Below are 19,517 nucleotides of genomic sequence, written 5' to 3'. Positions count from 1 at the left end.
CTTGGGATTTATTGGGATTTACCGACAACGGAGCGGAACCTACTCGGAGATCGAGTCGTCTGCTTCCTGCACAGGGGTTGCTGTGACGTCAGAGCGACGCTGAACTTCGATTGGCTGAGAGGATAGTGGGTAGACCTCGATGCTAGCTGTCTTAAGGTCTACCCCCTAGTTTGTTTTCAATCAGCCAATAAGAGCTCGGCGGTTTGACATCATAGCAACCCCCGTGCAGGAAACAGTCCAACTTGCGCCCTGCGTAGTTACCAACCCTAGGATAGCCAATGTAGCGCTTCACGCGTGCCACGTAACTTCACGCTCTGCACCTAGCTCGACGCAACCGGAAGGTCACGTGACGCATTCTGACACGTGGATCGACTCTGGGAGCTAGTAGCGTCCGTGGCGGTTATGTCGTAAGGTGAAACTAGTGTACCTAAGTTACAGAGTGTTTGCAACCGGACGATTGGGGTCAGGTGGTTTATGGGCTGCGTTTGCGACACGAGATTATTTGAGACTTGTTGATGAAAGCGTTGGTCGTCTGCAAGCGCCTCTGTCTGCCTTTCCGCCCGTGTTCCTTCTCTCCGCGCGACAACGCAACGCACGCCCACTTCTGGCCAATCCGCCCAGGAGGCGTCCGCCATTAAATAGAAAAGGCTCTCCATGGTCAAGTAAACGACACTTTTCACGCGCACTCGTCAACGCCTTGTTTGGGTTTCTTGATTTAATATTTTATACAAATAAGGTGAGCGCTTGCGGCGTGTGTTTGTTTGAGTTGCCCCCTTCCTTAAATCTAAGCCCTCTATGCGAAACGGAGTATACACCATTCCACTATTTACTACTCTGCCCAGAGTGCGATGTCCTCAGCCCCGCACGAGCATGTTCGTCGCTTCGGGAAGCGAGCGAATCACGCGCCTTACGCACGAACACTGAGGAAGAAACCGGGCCCTTTTTTGAAGTCATGCTTCGAGTGTATGATACACGCGCAGTACGTGCTAGGGCATAGACTCCTCTATTCTAGAAAGCCCGTCGATTCCACTACGGAGCCAATGAGCGCACGGCCACCCGAAAAAGGTGAGGAGCAGCGCCTTCCGTTGACGCATAGGGTGGCGCAGAGCCACTTCTGGGGTAACCCTTCGACCACCGTGAACAATACACGCGGTGGCTTCTCCGCCAAACAAGAAATTGCGGTTAAGGAAAAAGAATGGAGGCTACCGGCGCGGAGGGAGGATAGCAGAATAAAGGAGGGTCAACGAAAAATGTTCTCCGTTCCTGAAAAAAAAAAAAAAAAAAAAAAAGAGAAGCACGTTTGTGTTTCTAGGTTTTACCGCTGAGGCATTGTTTGGCGCTGCCCGAGAGAGCCCCTGCGCGCGACCTCTTCTCTGATTTCCTTTTTCCTTAACAGCGGCCATGTTCTTTCGCGATATGGCAGGCTTTCTAGGATAAAGGGGGCTGTGGTTAGGGTCGGCAACGATAACTTTTTTAACAAAAAAGCGTAAGCTAAACGGCACTTTGCACGTGCACTCGCCAACGCCTTATTTGAGTTTTCTTCTCGAATTCTTTATACGAATACGTCGAGCGCGTGCATCGTGTGGTGGTACACGATTCCAGCGTAGTTTTTAGTGCTTGAGTAACCGACCCTTTTCAAAGGTGCGCGCCATCTAGTAGCTGGTGCTCCAGTTACAAAGTTGGCCATTGTTTGGACACGTGCTATGATCACGTATCGGGCACGAGCGACTTAAATTCAGTCATACGCCCCGTCCCCAAGAAATGGCGACCGCCACTGTTGCCTGTTGGGACATTGAACATAGTCTATTTTTTGCTAAAGATCTCGTGAGATATCTGTTCATCTTGGGCCGCGTTTTTGCTGTAAATAGAAAGCCTCGCTAAACAACAACTGGAAGCGAGTAAAAAAAAAAAAAGAAAAATGTCGAGGAGAGCGGCAGCTCACGTTTTGATACAAGATTTTCCCGTTTTCCCAAAAAGTGGGTAAAACAAAGAGGACTGCCTTTTCACATTCTGCCATAGCAGAATCTTTAAAAATAAATGCTGAGACTTAAAGGGGCGATGCAGTGATTTTTGTAGTTTGCGCAAATACCGCGTAGAACGGATCCCTGACGTTAATGACCCGTGAAACACCCATTCGTTTATTATCACGCGCAATTGAAGTCGCAAAAAAAAATATTAAAGAAAAACTAGTAGCGTTCACCCCCTCAACTCGCAGCCAGAACAAGCGGCCACGTGATCTGGGGTCCATTATATGTCGCCAATGTTGATCATAGCTACGCGCTGGGGTTGGCAAGGCACAGGACACGCGCTGCGTTCCAGGCGTTCATTTCATTTTTTTTTTTCATTTATGGATACTGTCAGCCCATTGGGCTTTACAGAAGTTTGTATACAAAAAAAAAAGAAAAGATAAAGTAATCACTATACAAAGAGAAATTAACATAGACAGTGGATCGCGCGACCGCTTTAAACACTTACAAGCAAACAAGAAAAGTTAAAAAACTGAAAGCAGCACAAATTATGGTTCCAGCTATTGTCGTCCTTGCAGCGATTGGACATAGGCCACCACACGAATGCTTCTCGAGCTATCGATTATCACGAGCCCAAATCGAGTGGTCAAGGAATTCTGGAGTCCAATCTATGAGCCGCATTCAAATATCGTCGCTGGAGGATTCTGCGTTCTTCCAGTTACGTCATCAAGTTTTGCGAAGGAGAGATGGAATGGAAAACGCTCGCTTTTGTCCTTGAAATTGCACCAAAACAAAGGCGTTTCTTGGCCAGTGGTGTTGTTTGCGAGTATTCTTGAGTCCCACTAGTGCCCACTAAGCTCAGTAAAAAACATTCTAATTCAATATCGTTGCACCGTGCTTTCAAATGCATGCATCAAAGCGTTCTCAATGTCACTACAAAAAAAAAAAAAATCAGAACAAATATATTAGCCAAAAGATAAGTTATGACTTTACTATCACTTTTGTGTACGTGTGGTTCTCAAAATATGTGACCAGACACAGTGTAGTATTTACATTTTTTCCCCTTTTCATTGTATCAAAAGCTATAGTTCCTGTCACCTTAAGTCCGTGCACAGTCAACGCTACACTCCGATGGGACCAATCCAACGGCGCCAGAACGCGACGTCAAGGTGTTCGTCACGCTTTTGTATGTGTTCTACAACCTATCCTGCACAGGGGAGGCCCAGTGATTTGCGCTTTTAGTATGTATGTTCGCGATTGTATGTGTTGGTGTCTTGGACTGCGCTCGGACATAAGATGAAACGATGCATAGTATATGATATGCACGGTAGCCGCCATGAAACGCACAAACGAGCAGACTCTGCTGAAGGAGACAAACCTTGGTGGTGATGGTGTACTGGCTGTCGTACGTGTAGATGAGACCCTTGTTTTGCTCCTTCACATACATCACTTGCGTCCTACTGTCCGTGGATCCTGATGCTTCAAACTTGGCCTCTTTGCACATCTGCATAAAACATGAACCGGCGGAACCACTGGAGACATTGCCTCGGTGTCAACGTCCGCTCATAAAGGCACAAAGACTCTGCTGCATTACCTTCCATAATATATTCCCTGACCGCATGAGGAACACAGGGCGTGACGAGCTTCGTGCCTCTCATATTTTCTCCACAACCAATCAGGTTGCAGCATTAGCCGATAACAACGCCAAAGAACCAATCACGACGCAAGAAGCTTGATTATAATAAGCCACACCCTGAGTTTCTTACACTGTCGGTGACTAGACAAGGCTCCACGCAATTCTTTCATTACCACGATGATGCTAAAAGAAACAAACGTAACCTTCATTCCATGTTTGCTTAATCAATCCAATCTGTGTTCTGGTTACTTGGTGCCAACCACTGATCTCCATGACAATTTGCTGGTCGCTGCAGCGCGAGTTCGGCCAACGGACGGCCATCTTGCGTGCAGCGAAATCGTGGTTTTAAAGCGTTACAGACGCTGGGAGCAACTTTCTAAAGACACGTTTTCTATACTTGTCCGTCGTCATTCCCCAAAAAAGCTTTTTGTTTTCTTAAAAAAAAAAAAAACAACCTTGCGTAACAGTGATACTTGTCTTTGAGAACACGTGGAGATTTTTGCGCCAATAAAATATATTCCAGAGAACTAATATGTAAAAATACCGAAGGTTTAGCAGTGGAAATACCTACGCTGTTGATGGTTCTTCAGTTTCATTGGATCACATCTATGAAAATTGATATATTCGACTTCGTCTTGTTGCGCTTGGTCCCAACATTTTTTGAAACACCGTTTAAGTTGCTTAAACGGTGTTTCAAAAAAAAAAATGTTGGGACCAAGCGCGACAAGACGCAGTCAAATATATCAACTACGAAATTAAACATGTAGCAACAAAAAAAGTTAAGACCGAAAAAAAAGTGTTTATATTAACGAAGTAGTAAGCTGCAATTCATACTATGTACCTAGGTTAAACGATAAAAACTTTCGTCGGAAATCACTAAAAACCTCATACTAAGTGCATTAAAAACACGTTAAAGGGGTTAGGACACGCTAAAAATAAAATAATTGTATGCTCACATATTTCCGCTCAATTTGTTTTGAAAATGGCGCGATAGTTTTGCGGAAAAATCTATTTACATGCGGAACCCCCGGATCCGCTTCATTCGAAAAAGCCGCCGTGGTTTTCGGGTTGGCGAAGTCTCCATCCCAACTCGCGGCCTCCCCTTGCACGCACTCCCGAACTTTTCTCTCTTGGCGTTTCGAGCTTCAACATCCTGTTTACCTTCCGCGTTTCGAGCATGCGGTCCGTTACGATTACTTCTACGGCACCGCTCGTTTCGTCGGAATCTTCAACAAGGATCGCAGCAGCGATGAGAGTGATTTTCATCGAGAGATGTTGGAAGTTGTTGAGGAATAACAGCGATATAAGGGACAGGAAAGAAGACGAAAAGGCACTGTTTCTCCTTTGTTTCTTCCTTTTGTCCTATTCATTTGAGTGCTGCTTCTTATCGTGTTGAAGAGTCACCAACAAGACCAGCTTACCACCTTGCAAAAGCCAACGTATGTTGACTTTTTTTTTTTTTTTTTTTTCACGCCTCCGTCGCCGGTACACATGTGTGGAGTAAAATCAAATGAATTTGGTATTGATTTTAAGAAGATCGACAATTTGAAACAAACTTCTCGATTTTAGTTGAATACTTTTAACAGGAGGGGAAGGTATATTAATCTTGTCGGTTATCCTCGTGTTTCGTGGTGAAATTAAATCAAACATGATATAAAATTGTTCTTTACAAGGCAATAAAAATTACGAAGTTTTGTGCATTTAGCTTTTTTGTTTGTAACATTTTAGGTTTATGCACAGTCCGAAGAGGACTTCTTTAAGATTTTCTTGAAAAATGACCGAACGTCTGTGATTATATATTGAACATAATTGTCAGGATATATTTTATTTATTTATATCTTGCTCAATACTAGACTAGCATTTCTCCTGGTCACAGCCGTTTCTTGTTATAAAATGTTTAGCAATAGTGGACACTAGGGCCATCTCATAAACTTTGACTAACTTTTTTTTTCAGTCACACTTATACACATTTGGTATGATAAATTTAACGGTGATAATAGCCTTTGGAACTTGTTGTAGATAACACATACAGCCATATCGCCGTAATTATTCAAAGGAGTTATTTTTAACTCTATGTGGTTGTACGCATGCATCTATAAGATATTCGTTTTCAAGGCTCTCCACCATCATGTTGCTATACCATTAAACAGACCCTCGGTCGCACGTATTATCCTAAATCAAACGTCAGAACAAACTATAGAGCTCATACATTTAATTACCAAATTACTGGCCTACGAAAAAAATGCACTTGCATATAATTCAAAGATAACAAAACTGTAGCACGGTCTCTGTGATTAAGAATTAGTAAAACCGTATTTTTACACTGTAACATTTAGCGTCCAATAGGTGTTATGTGTGAAAAAAAAAGTGTGTTATATGTCTGCCTAGAATGTTGTGTTTATAAGTCAAAGCTTCTCGATGGTGTAATTTTTTATTATTATTAAGGTTGTTAATTGGTTATGTTGGTGCTTATGTTTTGTCCCTGCAAACCGTTGAAGAACTGATAACCATGTCAGAATACATTTAGCCTTTTCTCTTTCTACACACCCTTCTTTTGTCGCAGTGTCGATGTTTTTTGCTTCTAAGTGTCGCGTAAGTTTCGTATTTATACTATGCATTATTCGCTTGCTTGACTGCTGTAAGGGGTGCTGACGACCATGTCAGAAAACGTTGTGTCTTCCTTCGCCGCAGCCTCATAGACACAACTATGTCCGAAATAAATTATTATTGTTGCGATCATCATCTTGCCACCCGTGTATCGACTACAGCGTGACGGATGTCCCAATAACTCACGGTCGCGGATCTGGACGTAATTTCCCGAAATGTAGCTACTTGGAAGAAACTTTGGCTCAATTTTCGTGTCTGTGATGCTTAACGTAAACAACTGGCTGCAAGTCGCGGAGGACTCGAATCGCTCTTGTGACGTAGTTGTCGCCTGCTGGAGTTCGAACCAACTATACTTCGGGGGACCGTCGATATAGACGTATGACTGCAACGGTACTTGTCATCTGTGTTTCTCTGTCACCAAAACTGTACCTGCAATCATTTCTCAAAAAAAAAAAAAAAAAAAAAAAAAAAAACTTACGCGAGGCACGCAGAAAGACGTATACGGGGGCGAGTGGATCTGTGCTGAAGCAGAGTTTTTTCGCCGCTGACTGTTCGATCAGCTTAAAACCCAGCCTCACAATCTAACACAAAATGTTTTTCTTTATTACGGGCGAAGTTCTTGAGTCGAGTATATATGGTTTTCGTTTCCTATAAAATACCTTAGCGGTCAGCATATGCGCTATTTGGGATCCGCTGACTGCTTTCCTGCTCACAAAGGTGGCAAACTGGACGTTATGATTGAATGCCCTTTTAGTCGGCTAAGGTATGGGAAAACTGTCATCTTCTAAACACTCAAGCGATTACAGCGCCGCACCTGTTTGATATCCACAGGTGGTTCCCAGGGTAGACTTGCGCAGGAGGTTCCGAGTGGAGAGGCTGTGTAGGCTTCCTTTGCCTTGTAAAAGCGGCCAGCCATGGTAAAGGAGATATACAGCTTGGGCTTCCGAAATAGGGCCTCAAACTTCTTGATGAAGAGGAGAGTCTCGTACTGCATAAAAACACAAAAACGCGAGGAATTCATTAAACGCACGTTGATGGAGATAAAGAAGAACAGTAAGCACAATTATACGCGTTATGAGATTTCTGAACGAAGTGTTTTTAGAACCGTCATACTTGTCATCATGTGCGGACCATAGTCATTAGGAGGTGTAACTCACGGTCGCAGTAACAGCTGCGTGTTTCATTATTTATTATAAAACAAACAACGAATGGAACCATCTCCCGCCTCGATCGTTACCATAACAGATCCACTCAATTTTAAATCTGGCACTGAAACATATTTTTGTCTTATTAATTCCACTTCGTTTCTTTTATGTTGTTGTATCGCATATATTCCATTTTTATTCGTTTTATTCTCGATTACTATTCTCTTCTCTAACGCCTTCACGCCTTGAAGGTATCGAAATAATTCCATTAAATAAATAAGTGGAGGTGTCCCGAAGCCTTAGGGATGGTATATTATCTGGAGCTTTGCGATATACCCCACAGTAGTACGCTGTGCTCTCAGCTGATAAAAAAAAAATCGCTTACGATTCCCGCTTGGTAAGTGGGAGGTTTCTCCCAGACCGTTGGACCTGTAATGGAGCAGTCGGGGAAGCGGTCATCCGGAGCTGAGATGTGCGTTCTGGCCACGAAGATGTCGATCGGAAAAGATCTGACAAGTAATCAGACACGGAAGTAACAAACATGCGAGTTAACCTCTTCATAAAAACGTCACCACGCAAAGTTTTTTCCCGACTCAATCATGGGCATTACACGCAGACTTCTCTTTGATCAAGCCTCGCATGTACACTGCGCCGCGACGCACGTGCAACCACCAATCAGTGGTCTTCTCATCAGTCATCATGGCCAACTTTCTGGGAGATTCCGTGGAATAAAACGTTTTCAATAAAATATTATTATTCTGATTGATTTGCGTTTTATATTACTCAGGCAATTACAGTCCTCAGCAACATTACGATCTTTTGTCAAGGAGAACAGAATTCGACGATTTTGTAAATGTAACCAACGCAAATCAAGGAACAAAAATGTAGAGCCTTGGAATAAAACTTTTACCCGTTCAAATGTTTAATTAGTGCTTATGGTTATTTTATGACTGCCGCTTAAATTATTCCCGGGAACCTTGCGATGTTTGTTGTTGTTCAGTTGAAATTCTCATTTTCGTGCATGCGCGAGGCGTTGATGTCCAAAAAAGTTAGGGATGCCAATCAATGAGAAGCAAAATCGCAATATCGTGCTCCGGGGATAATGCAGGTTCACTTACAAAAAGGATGGATGCCTTATTTTTCCAACGAAACCGCATATAATTGAACCCCCGGCTTATACTGTCGCACTTCTCACTTAGGCAAACGATAACCAATAATTAGACTTCGTTTCAGTTTAAGCACAGACGCTGCGGGATAATAGGAAGTTAAAAAAAAAAAAAAAAAAAAAAAAAAAAAAAAAAAAAAAAACTTACGCAACTTTAGTGCAGGCTAGCGCCAAAATTTGCGCTTCCATTTGCGCACGATACGCGAATGAGTTTTAGAATAGTGTTTCTCCGCCGCGACACAAAAGCTCAGGCATCTCCCCCTTGCAACGCCACCAAGACATAGTAACAATTTTTATTTCACGCAGGAAATGCTATAACTGGAGTAAAAAACAAGTTGTTCGTTCCGCAGTAACATTTTAGATTTGTTTACATGTGAGATTACGGCGGGAGTGGTCGACCGGTCGTGTTCGCTTGCGTCGCCTCGGCAAAAGAGCTCTCGTGTATACGAACCTTCGCACACGTACACGTCGTACCTTCGCCCACGACACCGAGAAATGCTCGCGCGTCACAAGCAACAAGTTGCCGGCGATCGTTGCCCACCTTGCTGGTTCTTCTAATCCCTTTGTGACGTGCAACTCTCGTGGAAGTGCAAGGTCAGCCTGCATTGAAAACCGCAGTCGCGAGTGCGCCGCTAAACGTCCCGCTCACGACGACCGGCAAAGCGTCCGCCGCGGTTCTCGTAGGCGCCATTTTGTAACTGTGCTCGTCTGGGCTTTAGTCAACTCAACGCGCATCATGAATTGCTCTTGGAGAAGCAGAAGGACCCTTGGCATACGCACGCAATCTCCGAAAAATTGTGCACACTAAAATAGCGCACGCAAAGCGAAAAACGTGGTTAGCCTTCGGGAGATGCGCAGCGACGACGACGCTATTATTTGCGTACGCAGAGCCTTTGCGCACGCCATTCTAAAACTCCCCACTGGGACCCATTAAGCAGTGTCAAAAGCGTGAGCCACTGGGCATTTTCTTTTCATAATTCGTTCAGCGATCGTAGAACACGTGCAGAAACATGACGACCACCAAGATGGCGCGCTTTTGGCGCTGTCTCATGGGCGGTGCCAGCTCGTAGCAGCGGTTGCGTCTGTACTAATGGTGAAATGAAGTAGAGTTGCGTTCATTTGGAAGAATAAAAACTCCTACGACGAGTAGAGACGACCACTCTCTTTCAGTTAGAAAGAACATTTAATGGGAGGAAGGACCAGCGAATAATCGAAAGGGGGCGCTCAGGAGGGTGGAAAGAGACACTGCAAGCAAAAGCAAACCCTTCAGCCTTTGTCCTTTTTTCATTTATAATCGGTGTCATTTTGTCACGAACGAAGGTGACGGGAAGACGAACAGTAAACTGAAAAATCAAGGTTTAATAGGCGAACTTGTGCCAAACGAAAAATAAAGCACAGCGTCGAGGCAGCAGAAAAGGAAGAGCGAAGTTATGCGTCTGAGTCTTGCGCTGCGCCAGGTAGTTTTTACGAGATTTGGTTGTTGAAAGGAGAACCGATGATCTTGAAGTACGAAACATGTGCGTTTCATCAAATAACTTGAGAATAATCGAAGATGTACATGCACGTGTATCTAACGCATGAAAGAGAAAATTCGTAACATTCCGTGAGGACACGGTCTTTTTTTTTTTCTTTTTTTTTTTTTTTAATAGGGATGTTGAGATTAATACGAGTCTGATATTGGAAGTTCGAGTCCACGCGTCCTCATGGTTAGTGATGTAGGTGACATTTTATTTCTAGCTTGAAGAGGGATTCGCCAACGACTCATATGCAACCTTTTTTTGTAGATGGCGCAGACTTTTTCCGAACGAGCGAGTTGATCCCAGCTGCGGAAGCAGCTCGGGCGCTTGGGATTTGTTCGGGCCACGGGCTGTTCGGCATCGATCTCGGCTATCAAGCTCAGGGAAACCATCGAAGGCCGCCTCACAACCGCAATGAAAATACCGGCGATGGCGGAGCTAGGGCTCATGGTCCAGGTACAAATATCGCGGATGGGCCTGAGCCGGGCCTTTTGTTTCATTGCAGTCGAATGACCAATTTATCTTCAGTGTCCTAGCCCAACAGGTGATAATTACTCTGTTATTATTGTGGCGTAAATTTAAACTACGCGCGTTAGATATCATAAAATGATAAATCCTGCTTTTATCAAAAATTAATAATGGTTTTGTCCTAATAACAACGAAACCAAACATTGCCGCACGACTTTTTTGATTCGTTTTTCTTTTTTAAGAGATATCTAAAAAAAGGCGTGTTGCGATGTTTCGTAACGTTTTTAATATGGGCAAACTACGTCATAATTCTACCAGTGTTGCCTGGTCTCCTGATGCAAAGTATCAAGATCATTAAATTAATTATAGCCATTTCCAGAGCTATACAAAAAGCCAAACTTTGCATATGTTCTAAGTAACCGATGAACATTTCGTTTCAAGAGTACCCTTCTAAATTTTGCTGTCCTAACCTCTTGTAAGGTCTGTAGAGCTGAAAAAAAGAATCCACCTCCCAACACACTTTATTACTTACTTTATATGGTTTTCAAGCTGGTCATATGCTTCAAGGTTCGGCACGATGAACGCCATACCCAGGACGATACGGGGTATTTGGTGTTTCCCGCTAGCATGTCGTCGGGCGTCATGCACCTCCTAAGAAGAGGAATGGAAAACGCAGAGCTCCAGGTGAATTTTAAAGCTAAACAATTAGCCGCCGCGAGGTTTTGTACCGTCTCACTCTCGCGACTTCCCTGATAAGTTCATGGTGATGCTTTATTAAAGCGCTAAATTAATGGATAACTGCGGTCGAATGTGGAACCAAAACAAATGCTGGATACGCTTTACTAGAAGAAAGTATTCCGAAATATTTCTTCAAAGGGACGCCGCAATTCCCACCAATACCTTTGTCAAAAATTCAATCACCAGCCTCCTGGCGGGTTGCCTGCCGGTTAGCTGTCGGTGAAGCAACGCTGGGAAACATAGCGTCATGTTCCTACAGCTATTTCTTTTCCCGTGCCTTTCGCTGCTGTCTCCGCTGATGATTTGGGCTTCTTATTGAGTTTCCTTTCGTTCTGTTGTGATCTAGCAATTCTCCTCGGAACCGCTGGCATCCGTACGGCCGTGGAACGGCATGGAGTGGGAGTGTCTCTCACTTCACGCAAGCTTACTGGAACTCTACGGCGTTCACCTTTAAAAGGGTCATGAAACGATTTTTCTACTTTTGCTGAGTACTACTCAGAATCACTCCCTAAATTTAATAACGGAATAAATTTGCCTGTTTTTTTTTCCAAGCAATGGTAGTCGGAAATTAAATTCGAGAAATATTAGCATCGCTCATTCCCTCAACACGGAACCAGAACAATTTGCCACGTGGCCTGCTGCCTATTCCATGCTGCCAACGCTATTCATAGCCACGTGCTAGGGGCGGCAAGGTAGAAAATGCGAGCTGAACTCCAGGCGCTCTTAGATTTGCGATTGTTAAAGTTGAGTGTATTTGAGAAATTATGCGAGATATAACAGCGATTGCTGTTAGTGGGAGACTCTGCGGTTTCGCATTGGTCGACCGCGCTCGACATCGACGCCGGACATTTCCGGCACTTCGTCAAAACATTTCACGAGCCCCTGATAAAAGATAACGAGCAAGCAAGATACGTGCATGGTCATGCATGCTAGCAACATGACATGTATGACCACTAAAACAGTCCCCGCCGAGCAATCTGCCAGTCCACTGGAGTTGGTGCCCGTATGACCTAGAATTAACACGAACAACAATTATCAGTAGGTAGCCGGATAAAACTGCCTCGGATTTTTACCATGTATTATACATCAGAAAGCAAGGGGAAAGCAAGTGCGTTAGTTCCCGCCAATGCACCTGACAGATAGGGAGTTTGATATCCTAAACAAACAACCAGAAATATGGAGCTAGTAGTGTGTGTTTCTTTGAATAAACCTTCGTTTGAGAGTGACCTTCGTCTCATCTACTTCCTTGTCCCTGTTTATTCGGGGAATTTCGTTTAGCACGTGCGACTATTTGTACCGAAGTGACGTACGAAAACACGCTCCCCTTTTACGCAGACAACTGAAATGCTCTTCACTTAATAAACCCTTCCTCGTTCCAAAACGCTACGGAATTTCCGTCCAGTGTGGAACTCGCATTCATGCGAGACGCCTATGCAGGCTCTACAGTGCGCGCTCGCACGTTTGCCGTTCATTCAGTCCATCTAGTTTGAAATGATAACGTAGAGGGACTCCTACGTCAGAGCTCAGATATCGCTGTGTTTCACCTTGCGGGTTGCGTAAGTGTTTAGAATATTTTGTCCTATACTTTATCTATATTCCAAGAATAGGTAGAAGACGAGTATACCGGAGTTGCAAGTCAGCCTTCCTTCTATATGCTCTTATATCCTTATGGGCCGGCTAGCTAAGAACGGCACTTAGGGCTGCTGACTGCATGCTTCTGCTTGTCTCCAAGAAACCTGGAGACTGAAGGTGTGTCGCCGCTGTTGCCGCGCTGACCCTCAATCGTGGGACGCAACAGCTTTAACTTCTTGATTCGCTTTTAAATATTAAGTCTTACTTTTTTTCCAATTTTTAGTTTCAAATACGTAGACCGATAGAGCGATGCAGCCGGGACAGCCACGATACCTGCGCTGCGCTAACAATGAAATCATGTTTTTAACTCAGCATGGTCGAACTCGTTTTTCGGTCGTAATCTTCATGAATGCGCGCTAATGTTTATTACCGGTATTATAGATCTATATACCTTTTCTATGCAGGCGCCGCCATTTTGAATCGCGAAATATCCGGTATGTGGAAAACAATCGTTTTGCTCTCGCCACACCACTGGGATAGTCTATAACGTTTTAATTGGGACTGTCTATCATTCTTGTTTTGCCTTCTATATTGCTTTACTTGTTCCGGGTTGTAATGCCTCGCTGTTTTATCCCCCATACCGGTTTCCTCGACTGTGTGGCTGTGGAACGACGGTACACAAAAAAGGTCTATAAAGCAGTAAGTTGAAGGCAGCTCGCCCTCCTCCTTACAAATCCTCGTGCAACTGAGCACGGCAAATGATCCGTGGCACGAACGTGGCAGAACATGGCCGCGCCCGTCGCCATGGAGGCCAAGCACCAGTGTTGCCGACTCTCTCGAGCCGGCAGTTTTGGTTTCGCCGTGAGCCCCCGAAGAAAAACTTTTAAATAAGATACGTAGACAACAACGCACGATACAAAAAATATGCCTAAACATTTAAGGCACACACTTAACGCGTACACGACATGGTTCCTTCGCGCGTTATACTGATGTCTAGTATTAACATGCAATCAATGCGCGCAGTCTATCTGCTAATACTTTCGGAGCACGCGGATTAAGATCAAGTAACCGTCCTAAAAAGACGAAATCAAACGCATAACCAATTTTCGTCGTCCGTTCTTATCTGAAGGTGAACATCATCTTCTAGGATAAGCTTACACTCTAACAAAAGGGCCTTACGCCCTTTTGTCCCATAAAATGCACCCCAATACTCCACTTCGACGCACAGAGCCCTATAGTCGAACAGACGGCCCCAAATCTTACGAGGAGATTGATAACGGTGCGATAGAACTTATTAAATAGCTAAAGTATGTACCGAAGACCACAAAAAGAAATCACTTAAGGTTTTTGCAGCAAGGCCAAAAAAAAAACTTATTATTTTACTATTTTTTTGTAGTCACTAACACGTAAATTAGCTATTTTAACATGTTGTACCACACGGCTATCAAGCCTCTCGTAAAAGTTAGTACCGTCATGTCGACGCCAGTGCGCTATACGCCGAACGGAAGTTTTGGAGTGTCTTATGTGTAAGGTCGTTCGTTTTCTGGTTTTATATATATATTTTTTTAATTCGGGGGTAAAAATTGGGTGCTATTTTTTAAGCTGATAATCGGTAGAAATCAAGTTTTTTGTGGACACATTCCGAAATTCGGGTTTGTTTCGGGTTAAATTTACAAATGTACTCGATAATACAATCGTTTCTTTCTTTCTTTTTTTTTTGTAGGAGAGTATTACGAGTTTTTGAATGCTAACGCGTTAAAATTAGGGGCCTGTTTTATGCTAGTAATCGGAGGGACATCAGGGTTTTCCAGCTCCGATTGCCGTAGGTCGCTTGAAAGGAAGAACCACCCGCGGAATCCTCCTCTCCCTCAGGTGTCAACAAAAACGCCGACCGTTCGAGGGACAGTCGTCTTCGATCAAATATTTCGCTAAGGAATAAACCTATTAAGTTTTCCCGATCTGTTTACGCGACTGACAGGCTCAGACGTTGTTCGTAAAAAAGGTTGGACGCCAGCGAGATTGCCAGGCTACCCGAGAGACCCTGCTGGGCGTCGATATTTAACAGCGGTCGAAGGGGAATTGATAGTGCATTTCACAAGCTGCGTGCAGCAGGGCCGAAACTACGTGGCGTGCCGGGGTGGTTCCACCTGCACGGGGGGGGGGGGGGGGGGGGGGGGGGGATGTTTTTCCGAGGCCCCAACGCCTATTGCCGCTTTTCCTCAGTTAGTTAGGCGCGCTCGTTAGGCGGTTGGTTGAGAGTCGTGTAGCGTTCACAGTGCTGCACGCAGCTTGCGAAATGAACTATAGGTCACTGTTGTCCCGAGGTGGGGTAGCTAGCGCTTGTGCACCGCAAACTCCGTTCGGCGTGAAAATAGACAGGTTGGTTATGTGGTTTTGAATATCGGGGAGAAATCGGGTTTAACCCGATTCTCCTGAAACATGTTCGGCGTGTAAAAATCGGGTAAGATCGGGTTTTACCCGAAAGCGAACAATCCTACTTATATAGGACAAAAGGTGTAAGAATACATCTTTTCTTTTTTTTTTTTTTTTTTTGTTTTGAGTGTACGTGACGCGCGAAGGGTGCATCACCAACACAGTCGTGCTGAGAAAAATATTGGCGTTCTCGCCCACCCAGTCGAGAATGTGTGAAATGTCGAACCCTAAGAAGCTCGAATAATTTGTTCACGTCGTCGCTCGTGAATCTGGCATCAGCTGCAATGTCCAATATGCCGTAGTGGAGTATCTTCATGGCAATCCATTCCCTCACTGTGTCCTGGCCCTCTTTCTCCTTCAGAGCGGCCAGAGCTTCATCGGCGTCCCTGAAAACGGAGATGCATTAGGGTAGTTACACATCCTGAGGTCACAGTCCCTTTCCCCCTTTGGATTTACTCCGAGAATCTATATGTTCCCCTCGTGTTTGCTGAATGGGCAGTTTTACTGCAACGCCTTATACGTGTCAACAAAGAGCTGTCTGCTTCCATGAGAAACTGACTTCAAGACTCCGATGTCGTCCTCTTGATTTTTGCCATTTTCAGCAGTATAAAGCGTGAAAAAGCATAACGCTTTTCCAAGCTCTCCTGATTTGTAGTTTGTTTAACAATGGAGGACGTATTCACTCTCTGAGAGCGAAACCTAAAAAGAGGCCGCATCTCCCCGTAATGAATGATGTTCATTGGGGCGAAGCTCTGGTGGTGCTGATGATACTGATTTTATTGTTCATAGGTAGCGTTGATGGTGCTGTTTTCGTTTCATTGCTCATAGGTAGTGCTGAGTTCCGGGTTGCCGTTTCGACTTCATTATTACTGCTTTATGGTCGCGGTGAAATGCAGAGCCAGTGGTTTTTCTAGCGGATCAGCTTGGATCCGCTAGAAGCCGTGGGAACGCATCTCCACCACTTAAGCCAACGGTCCATGTCAGAAAGAGAATGTGTGGTATGGAACGTGGTTATATACGCAGTTGAGCATTTTACCGCAGCGCCCTTTCGTATATAAACGTTGAGCCAATGCGTGCAAAGTTTAACGCGATTAAGTACACATTTGACCACAGCGCCCTCTACGGTACAGACGCTGAGCGGCTACATGCAACGCTAGAGTGTAGCGTAGTGGTAAGACGTCTGCCTCGTAAGCAAGCGGTCCTGGGTTTAAACCCCGTGCGGGCGTTCGTTTTCTTTTTAAAAGTGGGCCGATCCCGGAGGCAGTGCAATCGATGTGAGCACGGACGCCGGACGGATGGACAACTCTAGACTCTAAAGAGCTTCGCCCCTAAAAGCTGCATGCCAACTACCTATACTCAGTTTCACCCTAGCTGGGAGCGTGGCCAATGTTACCAGCCGAAGGTTGAATCAAACAGCGAAAATGGCACAACGTCATTGCATTACGTCCTCCCCGCAGTTGATATAGGACCAGTTGGTGTTCGCCGTATTTCTGTACGCAATCCTCCGCCGGCAGAGAACACGCCATGACTTTGCGCTTTTGCGCTGTTTGTTGGCACCTCGGCTCAAAAAATCGGCCGCGCTCGAACCTTTCCCAAAATAACATTCTGCGCGCTGCCTTCTGAGAATGTGCTTTAGTTCTGCTGTGCCGTTTATCAGACGCTGCGCCTGCATCCACTACTAAGCGACTCAGCATTTTTCGCCCAAGTGATAAGCGCTGGAAAAGTGTACAGTGTTGTGCCAGGTGTGGTTCGAATCGAACAGCGTTCTTCCTTGCTCCAACACGGCAAGAAGAGCCGGTGTGTCGCGGGCCCCCCTTGCACTGTGAAGGCTATGAAGGACGCAGAACTATTCTATTCGAAACAGAGTGCGGCGATGCTACAGTGAGCATGAGGTGACGACGTGAAACGTCATGTTCAGTATCACAGCGCAGACTTTATTCTTTAGCGCCTCGCCATTCGCTTAGCCCTCTCCGTAGATCGCAGTGATTGGCTTTCCGAGTGCTCTGCGGAAAATTGAACACACAAAATCCTCAAGGGGGCTTTTCCCCCTCAAGCGTCATCACTGGATACATAGATGGATGAATGGATGGATGAGGCGGCATCATTTGAATAAGCTAGGTTGGTTGAGTCACCTAGCCTGGTTTGAAGGCGAAAGCCTTCTGTATCCCATTACGGGGAGGGCGGCGTCGGCGTTGTGCCGAAAAGATGGCCATAAAAATAGAGTTATTATATTGTAGGCTAGAGATTCAACTGGCGCTATTGTCTATGCGACTTCTGTGACGCAAATTGAAGCAGACAGCAACCAGCCTACTTTTGCGTTGCTCCTGTACATTCCTATGGAAAAACGCGCGTGTATCTTGTCTCTTCGCCAAAAAATAACATGAAACGCTTATTTGGGTCGTACCAAATAGTATGCACCTTGACTTACATTGTAAAAGTGTAATTGCTTTAGTTAGCGCATTGATTGTCACCCTACAATTCATTCCCAAACATGTGTTCCGCAGCTGGTGTGTAAAAAGAAGCCACGATTCAAAGCGAAATAACAATAGAAAGGAATCTAGAGTATGTTCAAGGTTCACCAGCATTCCGGTGACGCTTATATATTGCTAATATGCCGGTCCTGTCACTGTATGAAAATGACCCCGTCGTCATCTTTATGAGGAGATAAAAACTTTCATAACGTAAGGAATAAAACACGTGGGCCATGAAAGTTGCTCTTTGTATTGTTTTCTCTGCCGGGCAGCTTTTATTGGGCACTTATTTCCAAAGATATCGAGCGTGCAGGTGATGTTTTGAATGTAGAAAAACATCTTCGGACAGAGCAGAAAGAATAAAGCAGTATTCACTTATTTAAAATCAGAATATATTACTACTACTACTACTAATAATAATCTTTATTAGCGAAGCTTGAGGTACTCCGGATGGCTCGCAAGGCTAGGCAGATAGGCGTGGCTTTCAATTTATTTTGACCGTGCATGCACGGGTAATTACTGATCCAGTGTTGCTGCGTACTTCTTGCCGTCTCCCTTGTTTTCCAGGTGTCCTTCGTTCGTTTGGCACGTATATCCCTCATGCTGAAAACTAAGCGCCGACGTCGTGTTTGCGCGAAAAGCGTCCGACAGTGCACATAAATACACGTACGGAGGGAGCCGTTTTGGCACCGTTTTGATGCAACGAATTTGAAAGAAAAACGCCGTAACTGACCAATTATTTCGTCTGCCTGAGAGAAATGTTCCAAGCTACCTTGTATGTACGAATTATTCGGGATATTTGCTCTTATGATCGAGCGCAGAAAGAAAATGCACCCAATTTTCCCCATATAAATGTAGTAAAATAGATAAATGGGCTAGTTGGTACATCATTGAATGGAAAGCGCCGAATGAACAAGGACGAAGAAGGGGACAGCGACGAAGCGCACTCACAACTGAAGGTTTATTGAAAACAACATTGACTATTAATACCGTCTGTCAGGGTGTTGGCTTAAAAAGAAAAACTCTTTATCAGTTAAGTGCAGTGACGGCGCACTAATACACAGACTCACCCCTTGCTCTCTTATGCGGAATGCCTCGTGTATTTCTCGCGCTGTTTTGTTTTTGTATCTGCCCAGAACTGTTGTTTTTTCCAATTCCGGGCCACATGGGCACCTATCGCAATGCAGCGCAAGATTGCCCGACGGGGACTGTTTGACTGACCAGGCATGTTCTCTGGCCCTTTCATTTATGCAACGCCCCGTTTGGCCGACATACGATTTCCCGCAACTCAATGGTATGTTATACACCACTGACGTTGCACACTCCACGTATTGATTAGCGTGTTTCTTTTGACACAGCTTACCCTCTCCCTTTTTGTTGTTTATTTTTGAACACAAGTGAGACAGCTTGTGCGGCGCTGAAAACACCACTGGCACTTCAAAATGAGCCGCCACTTTTTTTAGATTGTGCGAAAGGTTATGAATATAAGGAATCACCGCCGGTCTTGTTAAATAAATGATTTACCGGAAGTGAATTTTCGGCTGGTTGCTGTCTGCTTCAATCTGCATTAGCACACTATAGCTACAGTTGAACCTCTGACGGAGATTATAATAACTATACGTAAAAATGCGTCATCAAGCACGCGCCACTCAAGCTCAAAGCGGACGCGCTTCGGAAATGAAGCACAAAGGAAAGCACAGCAACGCAGATGCTTCGTCACGGAAGCCGTGGAGCCGGCGGGGGCGCCGCGCCTGCGCAGTGGGGGAGCGGGATGTCACCACCGGACTCTAATGTTTTC

General features: G+C 44.8%; 1 protein-coding gene across 1 annotated transcript in view; it reads right to left on the bottom strand.

Moving 5' to 3' along the window:
* Nucleotides 1-19,517, bottom strand: part of LOC8038508 — a 36,682-nt gene that overhangs the window by 2,167 nt on the left and 14,998 nt on the right. Inside the window, exons 4-8 of the mRNA XM_040223267.1 lie at nucleotides 15,475-15,634; nucleotides 11,038-11,156; nucleotides 7,741-7,864; nucleotides 7,025-7,198; nucleotides 3,346-3,471 (exon numbers count right to left, since the gene is read on the bottom strand). Coding sequence (XP_040079201.1) covers nucleotides 3,346-3,471; nucleotides 7,025-7,198; nucleotides 7,741-7,864; nucleotides 11,038-11,156; nucleotides 15,475-15,634 — 703 coding nt within the window. The remainder of the gene's footprint in view (nucleotides 1-3,345; nucleotides 3,472-7,024; nucleotides 7,199-7,740; nucleotides 7,865-11,037; nucleotides 11,157-15,474; nucleotides 15,635-19,517) is intronic.

This window comes from Ixodes scapularis, unplaced genomic scaffold (assembly GCF_016920785.2).
Source record: "Ixodes scapularis isolate PalLabHiFi unplaced genomic scaffold, ASM1692078v2 PGA_scaffold0__279_contigs__length_252992795, whole genome shotgun sequence".
NCBI lineage: Eukaryota > Metazoa > Arthropoda > Arachnida > Ixodida > Ixodidae > Ixodes > Ixodes scapularis.
This window is presented reverse-complemented; position numbering and strand designations above follow the sequence as displayed.